Source organism: Diadema setosum, chromosome 2, assembly GCF_964275005.1.
Source record: "Diadema setosum chromosome 2, eeDiaSeto1, whole genome shotgun sequence".
In the NCBI taxonomy this organism is placed as follows: Eukaryota; Metazoa; Echinodermata; class Echinoidea; order Diadematoida; family Diadematidae; genus Diadema; species Diadema setosum.
The window spans coordinates 31,991,151-32,006,353 of record NC_092686.1 but is presented as its reverse complement, the minus strand read 5'-3'; the positions used below and the strand labels follow the sequence as shown (position 1 = coordinate 32,006,353).

The 15,203-nt window shown below is 39.0% G+C and overlaps 1 protein-coding gene across 1 annotated transcript; it reads left to right on the top strand.

The window, feature by feature from the left end:
• Positions 1 to 10,444: 10,444 nt before the first annotated feature.
• LOC140241814 (ras-related protein Rab-43-like) lies at positions 10,445 to 14,117 on the top strand. Its single transcript, XM_072321572.1, has 3 exons — positions 10,445 to 10,935; positions 12,584 to 12,767; positions 13,771 to 14,117. The coding sequence occupies exons 1-3, from the start codon at positions 10,702 to 10,704 to the stop codon at positions 14,019 to 14,021; spliced, it is 669 nt and encodes a 222-aa protein (XP_072177673.1). The 5' UTR covers positions 10,445 to 10,701; the 3' UTR covers positions 14,022 to 14,117.
• Positions 14,118 to 15,203: the final 1,086 nt, after the last annotated feature.

Here is a 15,203-nt window from a genome sequence, read left to right as displayed (position 1 = left end):
CAAGTCATTTAAAGCTGGCGGCAACCACACAAGGATAGCTGTCAGATTTGTTTTGATATCCAACAGGGACAAAAATTCTTTTTCTGGCAAGCATGACATCTCACATTTGCATCATGCTTTCACCTGGAAACTGAAACTAAAACAAAATTTACATAATTTGTCTTTTGTTTAAATATGTTTTTCATCTTATGACCAATGTGTCATGTTCTTTATTTTCTTCTTCCTTTTTTGTCATTTCACTCTTCTGGTGAGCAGAGTGAGATATGTTGATTCTCTCATCAATATTCAATCGACTCTGTGCAAATGGAAGACCCCCCACTGACCAAAGGGAGTAAAGTTCAAAGGTCAAAAATGTAATCATTTATCCTTATGAGGTAATATGAAAGAGAGAAAACAGGATCATATCCCGCACTGGTGAAGTGAAAATAAGATCCAGTGCAAACTCAGTGTCAAGAGACCTACAGAAAACCTGCAAACTTTAAAGCAAGATATTTTCGTAGCATGAAATTGTCGCGAAGTGGAGCTGATGGCCTTCTTTGCATCATGAAATACACTCTATGTTTAAATTACCACTGGCATTTCATGCATGTAGTATTGACAAGGACTTTTGTGTACATTTTTAATTTTGCAAATCTTGCGTCTTGCAAAATTTGCAAAATTAAAATGCACGCAAACATTTCTAATTTAACAGTAACCAACTCTTGCCCTGGTCTCATTGAAACCAACATCTTTGTTTTGTTTCGTTTTTGTTTTTTTGTATAGTTTTTGGCAGCTGATATGACAAGTGCCTGATATAATGAAAACCCAGTTTCTAATCCTGAGGACCTCTTTGTTATTGAAGGCCATGGTATGATTCAGGTGAAATGTGTGATCACAGTCTGCCAAAATATTGAACACACAACAGGAATATAAGCAGCAAGAATAGACTGAAGTATAATTGAGTACTCATAGCAAAAATGTGCGAAAACTGTAGTCGTAGAAGCCTTTTGGAATATCAGCAGTAGCAAACATGACGTTATTCTTCAGCAGTGTGACTGTTAACTTACTTTTTTTTATGCAATCTTGCAAAACTTATTTTCATTTCTGTCTTTGGTATGCTGTTCTCACTACAGTCTTGAATGCTCCATGTTTCATTACCTTTGTATATGTTTTTTTTTTAATGCAGAGAAGCTGCTGCAATGATCAGAAAGGTTGTGTTGCAGCATGATATAATCTTGGCAGTGTTCCTGCCTTGTCATGAATGACATCTTTTGATGTCTGTTGGATTTACTTAACTGCCCATCTAATTGTACATCATACATCTCTTGGGGTTTTCCACTGAAAGGAAACTTCTCCTAAGGTCTCATCTCCATAGTTCCCAAATGTCTTCAAACAGCTCTATGTGGAAACAGTTCAAGCTTTATAATGGTAGCGCATTGTGAAAGTGTTAAAGATTTTTCTTTTGATTGGATGTCATTATAAAGTGATAAAAATAAGACTTCTCCTTTCAAAACTTTCATAACTACACGGTACAGCATACATGAGGGCCGTGGCACTCAGCATATAATTCCCACTACCAGTTAGTTTCTGTACACAGTCTGACCTCTCCTATCTAGAGATGTCGGGACTGGTGCTCATCCGAATAAGGGATTTGGCCGGATATTGGAAACTCAATATTAATACATGCGCAACTGCCAAAGAACGATTGCCCGTACCATCACCTCATTTAATGAAAAGTTTTCTGTCGGTGTTCTAGCAGTGATTTGGGGTAGTGAACGTCTGTATGCATGTTATATAAATGAAAATTAGATGTGAATGTTTGTTAATTAAGTTGTAAATAATATGTAATTCATGTGAGTTTGGGTAGGAATTTTGCTATGAGTTTGAAATCTTCCTTTTCCCCATAATTATTAGATTGAACAAAAAAAAAAAAAAAAAAAAAAAAAAACATGTCGACATTGCATGCGGATAATAGAGAGATCTGGATAAGGGAAGGCCAGATAGGAGAGGTCGAACTGTACTTGCCATCAAGGTCATTGTTGCAGAAATGGCACGGCTTTTCAGTATTGTGTGGAATACTTGCAGGAGAGGATACAATGTGAAGAGAAAATATTCAGGAAGGTGGTAGAGTACAACTTTTCAAGCTGCACTGAGCACAAGCCAATTAAAGATATCACTTTATCACTAGTTGCCCTGATCAATTTTACTCTGATGTGTTGCCTGAGAATAGGAAGTGATGGCTTTTAGTAGGCAACTTGTTGCTTATTCATTTCAATGTGGTCCTTTTTCTTCATTGAATTGTTTTCAAGAGTTTGAGTCACTGATGATTATCGTAGAAGTCTTTGTAGGAAAAACATATCATTTGAAGAAAAAAAAAATCATTATTTTAAGTCAAAACTTGCATAGTGTTTCTGCATTGTCCAGCTTGGGTCTGAAAATGAGAACTGAAATAAAGATTTATTATCCATGTGCTTTACCCAACATGAAGGAGTCAGTGATTCTGCTAATATGACACTGAATTACGCTGTCTGCTTTTTTATTTATGTTTTTTCTTTTCTACAGTATGAATTGTAATAATTTCATTGTATGTTTTGCTGGTTTGATATGACATGTGTTTTAACATTCTTTCAACCTGAGCATACTTCAAACATTTATACAGGGTAAAGTCAAAACCTTATAACTGGCTAAATATTGAACTTGCAAGAAGTCAATAATCATGTGAGTCTTGTCTTCATGTAATCTCGTGTGAAACAATTATGAGGGGTGAAATAAAACAAGAAGAGTTCTTGGTAACCACAAACATTTCATATATTTCATACTTGTATCATGTTTGGTTTTGTGTTTATATGGATACAAAGAGCAGTGCTTTGTGTGCATGGTGTGAGAGACAAACATAATGTACATGAAGTTTGAAAAAAAAAATACAATAAATGCAGACAGTCCTTATAGGACAGAGTTATTGATTTCATGGGTGCAATGGAGGCCCAAAGTGAGAAAATGGAGTTAATCTGTGATGCACATGGAGTGAAACTGTGTGAGTGAAAATATGTGAGTGAAACTTACACCAGTGAATATTCCCTCTTGAATAGAAGTAGACAAACAATAAAAATACACAATCTTATACTTTCCTGTTTTCAAAGCACAGACATATCTGTCACAAGAAGAGATAGCATTTAAATGAAATAATGTATCCCTTCACAACTTTGCCACACACAGGCCTGTACTCACATTTTATCAAGTTTTATTTTACATAGTTTTTATGATTAAAGAATAATAAGTGAAATATAGTAATAAGTGAAACTGTGAGTGAAACTATGTGAGTGAAACTTACACCAGAGAATATTCCCTCTTGAATAGAAGTAGACAAACAATAAAAATACACAATCTTATACTTTCCTGTTTTCAAAGCACAGACATATCTGTCACAAGAAGAGATAGCATTTAAATGAAATAATGTATCCCTTCACAAATTTGCCACACGCAGGTCTGCACTCACATTTTATCAAGTTTTATTTTACATAGTTTTTATGATTAAAGAATAATAACTTCTTTTTAGAAGGTGAGTTGTTATGCTTGATCAAATATAAAAAACAAAACAAACACACACACATGTTCTGTATATTACTATGTTAAAATTAATGGAAGAGGTTTTATGCAATGACACCATCATCACCTCGGCTGATTTTACAATAGTCATAGTCATTTTGGCCAACATTGATGGGTGCAAATATGAAATGTAGATTTCCTTTTGGATAAAAGTTGGGTGAGACAGGAGAAAATGAAGAAATTTAAATAAGATTAGATCAGGCTCGTATCTGGGAGGGGGTGTGCACAGAATTCTCACATCACCTTGTGCAGTTTTGGAAAGTTACTTGTACAATGTAGTTTCAATTTCATGCATAATCATTCTCTTACGGTTTAGAATCTTTAAAAAGTTTTGTTCCTAAACTGTGGAACATTTTGTTATCTCTTCTCAAAATTTCCCCTACTCGGGACACCCCGACACCCGTCTGCTTACTATCGGGTTATATGTCAGAAGATTAACAACCAACGTTAGAATTCTAATCGCAATTAAGTTTGGAGGCACTCGCGGTACAAAGTTCCCATATACTTTGATATCTACAGAAAAAGAGTGTGAGAAGAATAGTGAAGTACATGTGTACATGTGTATTTTAAACACATTCATGCATCTATATAATCTTAGAGCTAGACGTGTGGCTGTTAGAATCATTGGTGCATGCACACCTGATTATATTATTATAGAAACTTGCTTTGGGTTATATCAAGGAGGTTTGAGAGATGGAGCCTCAACAGTAATACGCCCTTTGATTCCATCGATGCCGCCGCTCAAAAATATTTGAAGCATGTGTGCTAAACTGGATTTGCCCCACAGATAGGAAGACAAATGGATTCACGTCCTATTGCATAATGACCATACAGCCACTCTCTAAAAGGAAAATATGTCTTTTATAATGGTAATTACTTTTCGCCGTCCCTACTCGTGCAATGTACCTACATAAAAGCTGAGTCGAGCGGCACACACTAATAAAGACACGGGTATGCGCGAATAGAAACTGAGCAAATGTCGCTGAAATAGAAATCAAAATTATTCAACTGTGACATGTCTGAACACTAATTTGATATATCAATTCATGAAGAACTATACACATGTATATAATATGACATATCATATTCATATCAGTTTCATTTGTCGGAAAGTGATCGGAAAGTGATCGAATTGGCTTTCCGTGAAGGAGGGTACAAGTCCAAAGACTTTCCAACATAACATGCCGATTTACACTTTTACGAATGTTTTTAGACGGGATTTACTTCTCTTTGATACGCTTTATCATTAGTATACAGGTGAAGTTTCATTTCATGTAACCCGTTGAAGACTGTAGTCCCGGGTATTCTCGGGCTTACAGGTTAATGGAAATTGCGAGTTATTAAATCAGTTCGTCTTCAACGAGTTAATTGATTAACAAGCAAAATAAATCTACACTGTATGTTAAAGTAAAAAAAAAAAAATCATCGCTGTTCATCATTCATGATTGTTCAGAGAAATAGTGGCATCAAAACGATCATCAAAGGCGCAAATGCACAAGTAGAATTCGTTGTTCTTCCATAGGAAACTAACGGCTGTTTGAATAATGATAGGGTCATTCTTCGCTAAGTGTATATTTCTGTGTCCCGCGAGTTTAAAGGTAATATACAAAAATAAAAGGTCATTTCATTACTTTCTGTTCTGTTTGCAATAACTTACATTCATATAATTAAAATAACATACAAAAAGGGATGAATTGTTTATCCTGACCTATTATTTCAATTTTCCCGTATCCGTATACCACTGAAAACCCCATGTCCCACTGATACTACAAATTATGTCGCATTTCAAGATGGAAGCATGTTGAAACGTTGTTAAATGCTTAATCATTTCACAGCGTACTATTAAGTTATCAGCATAAGATATATCAATATCAAACGATTTAAGAAAAAAATAAATTAATAAGTCAAAATTGTGTGTCCCGCCATTTTGCGTCATCTCCGTCACGAACATTTAGGGCGCCATTAACGAAAAAATGTCGAGTACCCTATAAGTATCGATTTTAGTGCTATACACGACAGTTACATGCTGAAGTTGAAGAACTCACCTGGTTTTTCTCCTACTTTAATCAAGAAAGTTACAATTTGTTTGAAATTTGTGACAAAAGTCAGGCCGTACCCTTATTCAGCGTCATCTCCGAACGCTTAAGATTACATATCAAATCAAATTAATTTATAATTTTGGTGGCATAACGGGAGAGAAAATCATACCCTCTACTCCCAGTACACACGGTTCTTACGGCAGGTGAATGGATTAGGAAGATGATGAGGCCATTAATTGTTATACCCGTTATCTCCGTCACGTCATCTCCGTCACGAAAAGTGACGAAGATCACGTTGAGGGAATTTTTTCTTCAGTACAAAATAACAATAAAGTGATATTAAAAATGTATGGTGTTACTCGTACTGGAAGTCCTAACCACCGCTACTGTTTTTTTTTTCAGTTGCATTAAATATATATCCTTAAATTTGTTTATGCCATATTAGAATAAATTACAAAATGTCATCTCCGTCACGTCACATTTTGCATATGTTTATTACTGCAACACTAAGAATTGAAAGGTATTTTAAATTAGGAAACACCCCATAAAGATTGTGTCCGTATTAAATGAAATCAACATTCATTGTGATTTTCCCACCTTATGAAAGATTTTTCATTTATGAGACACTTTTTCTTTCAATAATTTGTAAGGCCAGAAATATACACTTAGCGAAGAATGACCCTATAATAGCCAGTTGGAACCCAATCGATCTCTTTGAACCTCCTTGGTTAAATATACGACTCAACCATAACGGTTAGTGTACTGATGTTGCCTTGAGTGTTTACTGGTCGCGCAGAGTAAAAAAAAAAAAAAAACACAAAACAACAACAACAACAACAACAATCAAAAAAAAAAACACACAAAGAACAACAAAACAACCTATGGAGAATATCTAAAACAGGGATGAAAACCAGCTATGCAATATCCTTAGAAGACACTCCGTAGTCCGTACGAAATCGGATAAAATGGGCTTGTTTTAATTTTGGATCATTTCTCTCTCTCTCTCTCTCTCTCTCTCTCTCTTTGTTTTTTTGGGTTTTTTTTTTTTTTTTTTTTTTTTGTTTAGCGCCAAAAAGTGGATTGTATGCACTGTCTGTGAGCCCTTCCACGGGCCCCAGATAGACTGCACGCCTAATCTTAAAAGAACATATTGATTGTATCCAAGCATTGATTAATATCGGAACTTACTGCAGATTCAAAGTAAACCTGGTAAGTATTAAATCAACTGGACAAAATCCATTTGAATAATTTCATCATGCTATCTCAAAAACTTATGTTGTTGTTGTTTTCTTCTTCTTCTTCTTCTTCAATCACGAAATCAGTGCTTCTGGTTAATTTTGATGCATTCTCCTGATGTTAATGTTTGGTTACAGTTTGAGTGTCTGTGGTTAACCTTTAAAAAAATCATTGTATGAATTGAAAGCAATTAATGTGAAAAGTAACGCAGAGGCCAGTTATAAGGGCCTATAAAGAGCTTTCATATAGGAGTCACCGACCCCGTAGATAGAGACCCCGTTTACAGTGCGGGGCCGGGCTCGGCCGCGGCTCGGCCGCGGCCGAGTCCGGCCTCAATTGCGCGGCCGAGCCTCGCAATTTTGTCCGTTTACACTGCTGGGCTCGGCCGCGCTTTTGATTCAAACCTTTCAATATTTTGTCGTAGTGGCGCTCTGCTTGTAAACAAACGCAATTTGGTATTGTCTGGTTTTCAGACCCTTTGCCAAATGAATTCCGTGGCGACGAAGTCGCCGTTCGGGCAAAGGCCTTTGCCGAAGGAAAAAAAATCCTTTGCAGGACAAAACCACCTTAAACTATACTAGTTTTCGACGTTGAGGGGGTTAATATCCTGAATAGCGAAAGATACAGGCAGAGGGTTTGGAAGCCAGACTAAAATTGGCCGCGCAATTGGCCGCGCATTTGGCCCAGTTTGCGTTTACACCAAGAAGAGGCCGGGCTCGGCCGCGGCTTGGCCGCGGCCGAGACCACCTCCAGAGCGAGGCCAAATGCGAGGCCAATTTTGGCCTCGCATTTGGCCTTTTGCGCGTTTACACTGAAGCGGGGCTGGGCTCGGCCGCGGCTCGGTCGCGGCCGAGCCTCGCACTGTAAACGGGGTCTAGGACCCCGTTTACAGTGCGAGGCTCAGCCGCGGCTCGGCCGCGGCCGTGCCCAGCCCCGCTTCAGTGTAAACGCGCAAAAGGCCAAATGCGAGGCCAAAATTGGCCTCGCATTTGGCCTCGCTCTGGAGGTGGTCTCGGCCGCGGCCGAGCCGCGGCCGAGCCCGGCCTTTTCTTGGTGTAAACGCAAACTGGGCCAAATGCGCGGCCAATTGCGCGGCCAATTTTAGTCTGGCTTCCAAACCCTCTGCCTGTATCTTTCGCTATTCAGGATATTAACCCCCTCAACGTCGAAAACTAGTATAGTTTAAGGTGGTTTTGTCCTGCAAAGGATTCTTTCCTTCGGCAAAGGCCTTTGCCCGAACGGCGACTTCGTCGCCACGGAATTCATTTGGCAAAGGGTCTGAAAACCAGACAATACCAAATTGCATTTGTTTACAAGCAGAGCGCCACTACGACAAAATATTGAAAGGTTTGAATCAAAAGCGCGGCCGAGCCCAGCAGTGTAAACGGACAAAATTGCGAGGCTCGGCCGCGCAATTGAGGCCGGTCTCGGCCGCGGCCGAGCCGCGGCCGAGCCCGGCCTCGCACTGTAAACGGGGTCTAAGACTCCTAAATCTAGAATACTGAAAACAATTCATACATTCAGGTATATCATTATTTCCTGAGATAAATCTTGCTTAATGGACTGCAAAATGTGAAAACTATTGGCACACTATCCCATGCAGGCTCCTTTATCTGATGTAGGCCTATTATTATGATACAAATAATAGGAATTCAGCAAGGGATGTAGTGAGCAGCGAAGAGAGAATTAAGAGCAAAGAGACCCATAGTAATTGGATGAATGATTATACATGAATAAAAAATTGATAAACAAGCGGATTGAATGAGTAAATGACTGAAAATAAGTGAATAATGTAGGACACGGAACACGCGAGAATTAAATAAAACATATACGCTCAAACACAAATCTCACCGGCACAAGAGCAAGTGAACACTTAGCGGGCAACTGTAAAAGACCAAAATAACAATGTTTTTGGTTTACATTTCACTCTGACTGTAAAACGCCGTTCAGTCATTCAATCAAACAACAACAACAACAACAACAACAACAACAACAACAACAACAACAACAACAAGAGTGAGAATAACTAGACAAATCGACAGCAAAATAATGCAAGACAACATCTCTGTTCAACGTATTATACGTTTTCGATACGTATGGATGCCAATTGAAGGCGCGGGGGGGGGGGGGCATGATGGGGAAGCCAAGCTTGCTGGGAGGAGAGCTGCAGGCGGATACCCACTATTCCCGCAGTGTAAAGAACTTAACCCTCTCTCGGCATCAGTGGGGGGCGAGGGGGAAGTGGGCGTGAGGCCCTGAGGAGGAGTCAGGCAGGACTCGGGAGGAATGTCACAATGTATATTTTCCCCTGCCGATGGTGTCACATCCGTGTGTGCTCCCGCTTTCCACAGTCTATCAAGATTTCTTGAAGTTGGCTATGATTATTTTGTTATCTCTCCTCTATTTTCTATTTTTTTTCCCCAGCTGTGTTGTTATGTTGGGCCTATGCATAGGCCGCGACAACACATTTTACATTTGTGTTTATCTGTGCCCGTTTCTCCATCAGCGTTCCGATTCTGTGCTCCATTTCATTATGTTCTGGGAATTGTACGTCTTTTATGCATGCTGACACACTTTCTTATGACCAACTTTATATCATATTTTCTATCTTGCTAATTGCGTGTGCAGTTTCACTAATTCAACTACTCATAACTACTCATTGCACATGTAATATATATATATATATATATATATATATATATATATATATATATATATATATATATATATATATATATATATATGTATATATATATATATATATATATATATATTTTTTTTTTATTTAGGTCATGCTCGATATTGCGCAATCGGTTCCATGACACTTGCTCATGAGACAACCATGCTCCTATCTGAAATACCTGCACGCTAAGCCAAACATAAATTCTACCCACAAACATAACCCCTACCCTAATCCTAATCCTCATTAAGCCACAACCCTAAACCTTAACCCTAACATAAAGTCCTTGGAGAAAATAACATTGGAGCAATCAGGAGCATTGATATGAAATGTCGTGTCACCGGCGCAATCAGCTGACCAGTTAGCGCAGAATGTTGACTACATTTAATGTGACCGTGAAAATCAGCATTTGAAAAACGCTCATAACAGCAGCAAAATACACAGTCGACCGTCGAGTGGGGGCCCCCCGGGTGCAGGGTGGGTGGGGTTCAAGGGGAAGCTCCCTCGCTCGCGACCTCGACAGTGATGATGTGGCCCGGATCAAGGATTTGACACGACGCGTTTTTCTACTTGGCCACTGCCTGATAATCGCGTAAAAGTCTTTTCCCTATTTCAGGCCTTGAGTCACCTTGAATACGGTCTTTTCCCTGTTTCAGGCCTTGAGTCACCTTGAATAGGTGCTTCACTAACGCAAACATAGACCTACATTCTTTAAAAGAAAATGGCATTGCTCCACCCATAAGTTACCGATGCGCTAGCAGCCTACGTGGAATTGTGTACGCATAATAAAGGCACGCAGTGTGTTCTGCATGCAATCACGAGTCGCAGCCATCATCCGAGGCGCGACGGCATTACTGCTCCAGTACGTACCAACCACACACGCACGATACGGCATACGGCCGCGGGTCACCTCATCTCATTTTCATGAAATCGCATATGCATAAAAACACGCATGTGATCCTACTTTTCCGTTGTCCTGTGCAAGTATATCACGGATAAAGCTCGTTTATTTTTCCGCTGTCAAGCGCCGAACGTTTAGGCAGTTGGTGAGGCAGAGAAATGTGGTCATAAAAAGCGGACACAATACAGGACCAGTGTTCGAATCTACACCTGTGTCGTGAGCTGCTGTGTTTGTATCGGAGTGCACCCGCCGTGTGGCTGATGTCGTGTCTACCAATCCATAACAAGCCAACATCAGCAGCAATGTCTTACGTCGATAGCTCAGACGAGACTTTTGATTACCTGTTCAAGATTGTGTTAATTGGAGACGCAGGAGTCGGCAAAACATGTGTGGTGCAACGCTTCAAGTCTGGGACTTTCCTCGAGAAGCAGCACAGCACCATAGGCGTCGATTTTACGATGAAAACATTGAATATAGATGGCAAGAAAGTTAAGGTTGGTATAACAAACACAAGAATGAATATGTGGGACTGTTGATTTCTAAACGCGACTCCTACACTGCACTGACAGCTAACTGTATGTGTGGCCATGTTTCAGTCACGAGTGAGTCATTGATGTCATATGATATTGCCATCACTCACACTGGGGTAGCATAGCAGAACGTTGTTATCGCTGTAAAATGTGGTTTACGTGAATTGTAGTCTGAAGCTTTAGATGAGGTAAGAAGAAAGTATAAAAATAAATGTAAATTAAATTTAGGACAACCCCTACATGGCTATGCCTATGGCTAGCGTTTTTCATATAAAAATCAGATGTACACCAAGCCATGAAATGAGATCAATTATCCGTAGATTGATACCTAATATAGACATGAAAAGTGTTGAAATCAGCCGATTTTTTTCGTTTTCTTGTTAAAATCTTGCATTTTAATAACTTTTCGCGTTTGCGATTTTCCCATTGCAGTAGCGAGCGGCTTCGATTCGCCGATCATTGTAAGTAGAGAGCTGAGCCAGCGCGCGTCATCTGTGGGCAGTCGTAAATCACACAACACCCTTAGCGACTCCCGCGGCTGCAAGCGCGAAGCTCTTCACGGGCTCCGATCGGGCAGCCAATTTCACTGAAACAGGCATTGCAAGGTTCATTTCATGTACCGTTCTTGCCACATGCGCTAACTTGCGCTCGATAAATTTTCCTTTTAAAAAATAAGAAAACATTTCAATTTTGAAAAAAGTGAAATTTCGATACTGCCATAATGTGGATTAAGTACAAAATACACCAAAGGTCACGACAAATAAGTGCGAAATTTCGACTTAGCATGCCGAACAGATCGTCCTCCTCGGGCTACTAGCGGTAGGTAGCAGACGCAAACCCACGTACAGGATGGCAAAAGTAGTGCAGGTTTGTGATTTGAACATGTTGTTTGCAGTATGGCCATATTACTTTTGAAAAGAATGATATCAATGCACCCGTCATAACTGCTACAGCTAGCGATCGTCGCAAATGGGCTCAGAAATTGCACACACTGCGAGTGTAGAAAACGATGTACATACAAGATACGCAAGAGCGCCATCTAGTGCTGAATGACGAACGCTACTATGGCATGGTATGGTGTGGTGCAACAAATGAAATTGTTTTTAAAAGCTCACACCAAGGGTTGACCTCCAGTGACAAAGTTCAACACAACAGCACACAAAAAGCATAGGTTTTATCTAGAGAGTGGTCTATACGTAGTTGGCGGTCAAATTTTGGACAGTGTTAATGTTAATGGTCAAAATATGCCATGGCCAGCTTGCTTTACGTTATCGTCACACATCAATTCATATTAATTTTCCAGTCCTTTTGCTACGTTGATGGTTTGTTTCAAATTATCAAGATGATTAAACTTTTATCCTGCATATTATGTGTATTACGTGTATATCATGAATTTTATGTAATCTATGTTATGTACAAGTACTTGCAACAGATAATGGATGATTCCTTATAATTTGTGTACTGATTACAAATTGTGTGGTTGTGCTTTGGTCTAATAAATTTGTTTGAGGTTAAAGGTGGATTTGGGGATTTAATTTACGGAATTTGTACTGCAACTGCTTCAACAGGCCTTTAATGCGTTCCTGTACAATGGTATGTTTTGCCAATGTAGCTCCAGGTGTGGGACACTGCAGGTCAGGAGAGATTTCGGACAATAACGCAAAGCTACTACCGGAGTGCAAATGGAGTCATCATAGCCTATGATATCACAAAGAAGGAAACGTTCAGCAACGTCCCAAGATGGATCGAAGATGTTCAGAAGTATGCGGGTGGCAGTGTGGTCTGTGTTTTATTAGGTGAGGATGTAAGGGACAACTGCAGATTCCAAGGGAGCATTCAGCTAGATTGCTATGACACATCTATATAGATGTGTACTACTTGCAATCTAGCTGAATGTTGGTATGTAATGATTAACAAACAGTGAATCTTGTGAAAGTTATGGAAATTGAGCATAGATGGTCTTGAAGAATGTTGCAAAAGAAACGATCTTCGAATGTTTCAATTTAGGCTGGGACGATTTAGTTGCATGGATAAACAAATGATTAAAGAGCTCAGTCAGACTGATACAAAGCCAGTACAGTACTTGATATGCTTTGTCGTCATGCAGTATGGTAAAAAAAAAAAAAAAATGAATGGGACAAGATGAGATGTCATGTAAGCAGAGTCCACAATGTAAAGTTGCCACCATACACCAGTTATCAAATGAAATAATGATAGTGGTAGGGAGTGATGTAAAGCTCTGCTCTGCCGTGAGTCAAATACAGACTCTTTATTCAGAAAGCTAAGTGTGAAGGCAGTTGTGAGATGCACATAGATTGCATGCTTCCCTCACAAAAATTGTTGAAGGCAGTGGTATTTTATGTGAGGTACGTTCTAATCCAAACTATCTGAGAACTTCTTGAATTGCCTTTGCCAGTTGTATCTAAAATGTCAATTGATAATTAGGATGACAACAAATCAATGATCAAGAATAGGGTTTTTTTGTGATAATGCTAACCATCATCATCAATGTGATTCACCTTGGCCCCGTTTTATCAAAAAATAAAATCGATTTTAAATTTCCTTGCCACACAGGCTGACATAGACATACAGTTGAAATCAACTGTATAATCAATTTTAACTCTTCATAAAACAGGGCCCTGGGTCTATCAACTTTAGCACCATTAGTGTATGATACATGAATTAATCTGTATATATCCAATATTTCTGTTGCTCATAATCCCAATAGCATTGTTTCATTCGGTGAAAACATGAAGATTTTGATGATTACCTGGTATCTAACCGTGGGTTCTCGTGCAGGTAACAAGAAGGACTTGGAACACATACGGGAGGTGGACTATGAGGACGCCAAAGCGCTGGCCAGTCACCACGCGATGGTAGACTGTATAGAAACGTCTGCCAAGGACTCCACAAACATTGATGAGACCTTCTGGAAACTAGGCCAGGAACTCAAGCGTCGCCACGGTGGCGAGTCGTCCCTGGCAACGGGCGAGACGAGCAAGCTGTCGTTGAATACGAGAAGGGTTGACGGTTGGAACTGCTGTGGATAGCATCCGTGTTGCCAGCATCTTTTCCGTCTTCAACTCATCTCACGTTGATTGAAAAAAAAAATCACTTGGTCTTTTATTGCCTTTATTAAGGCTTTGTACAGAATTCAAAAACATACAGATATATATGATACCATATTCTTATTGCTATAATCATGTGCTGTTATTATTATTATTAATATTATTATTATCATCATTACTATCATCATTAACATTATTACTTGTTGTCTTGCAGGCGAACAAGAGTGCTTCATAGCTGGGTTATGGGAAACCCAACGTCCCACTCATCATATACCACGAATTAAAATCTGTTATTTGAAGTGATAGATCATGATGCAGTTCTTGAGAAGCAAGGAACTGACTCATGACAGATGAATTTAAAGAAATACAAACAAACAAAAGGTATAACATGAAGATCACTTTCACTAAGGAACACAAACTAAACCCCCCCAGTGAAAGTGTTATCATTATGCTGCGTTGCACCACTTATTAATTGCCATTTATGCGTAACAACTTGCCTGTGCTAATGATTAATCTTTGTAGTTGAAATACAATTTAATGCGCTTGCCTGTTGTGATAATGATTGGCTGAAATTAGGTTACACATCTTCATTCACTTTAGTTCACTAAGGATTTACAGCAGCATTTTTTTCTACACTTCTTATCAGAACGAACCCTATGAGAATTTTATCTTCAGTTTAATCAAGAGTCTGAAAAGTTATCTGCCTGAAATACAGAGTCCACAATATAGTAAGACAAAATGCAGCATAAACTAAACTGTCTGTAGCTCTACTTGGTTCTGAAAGCTCTATAAAATATTCAAAACAAATAATGTATTTGAGACAAACTATCAAAATAATGGTTTGAATGGTTGGTTCAGAGCAATATTACATCCCTAACCTGTCAGCATGAGGTATGGTCCTGCAGTGGTGATAGTCATTTCTGTAATTTGTGTTCTTAAAAACCTTGTATTCTTCAAAGGTACATATGTGGATGTATGAATGGAGAAAGTTTATAGTAAGTGATTATGCATTTAATGTGTGAATATTTTACTCTGTATTTTGTTTACCTATGTATTTTCATCTCCTCACAACTTTTGTGTTTACATTCACATAATGATATTATGTGATGACCTCGTGAAATAGTTTTGCCCAGAAAGCTTAATCATAATACATGTATTTGTCTA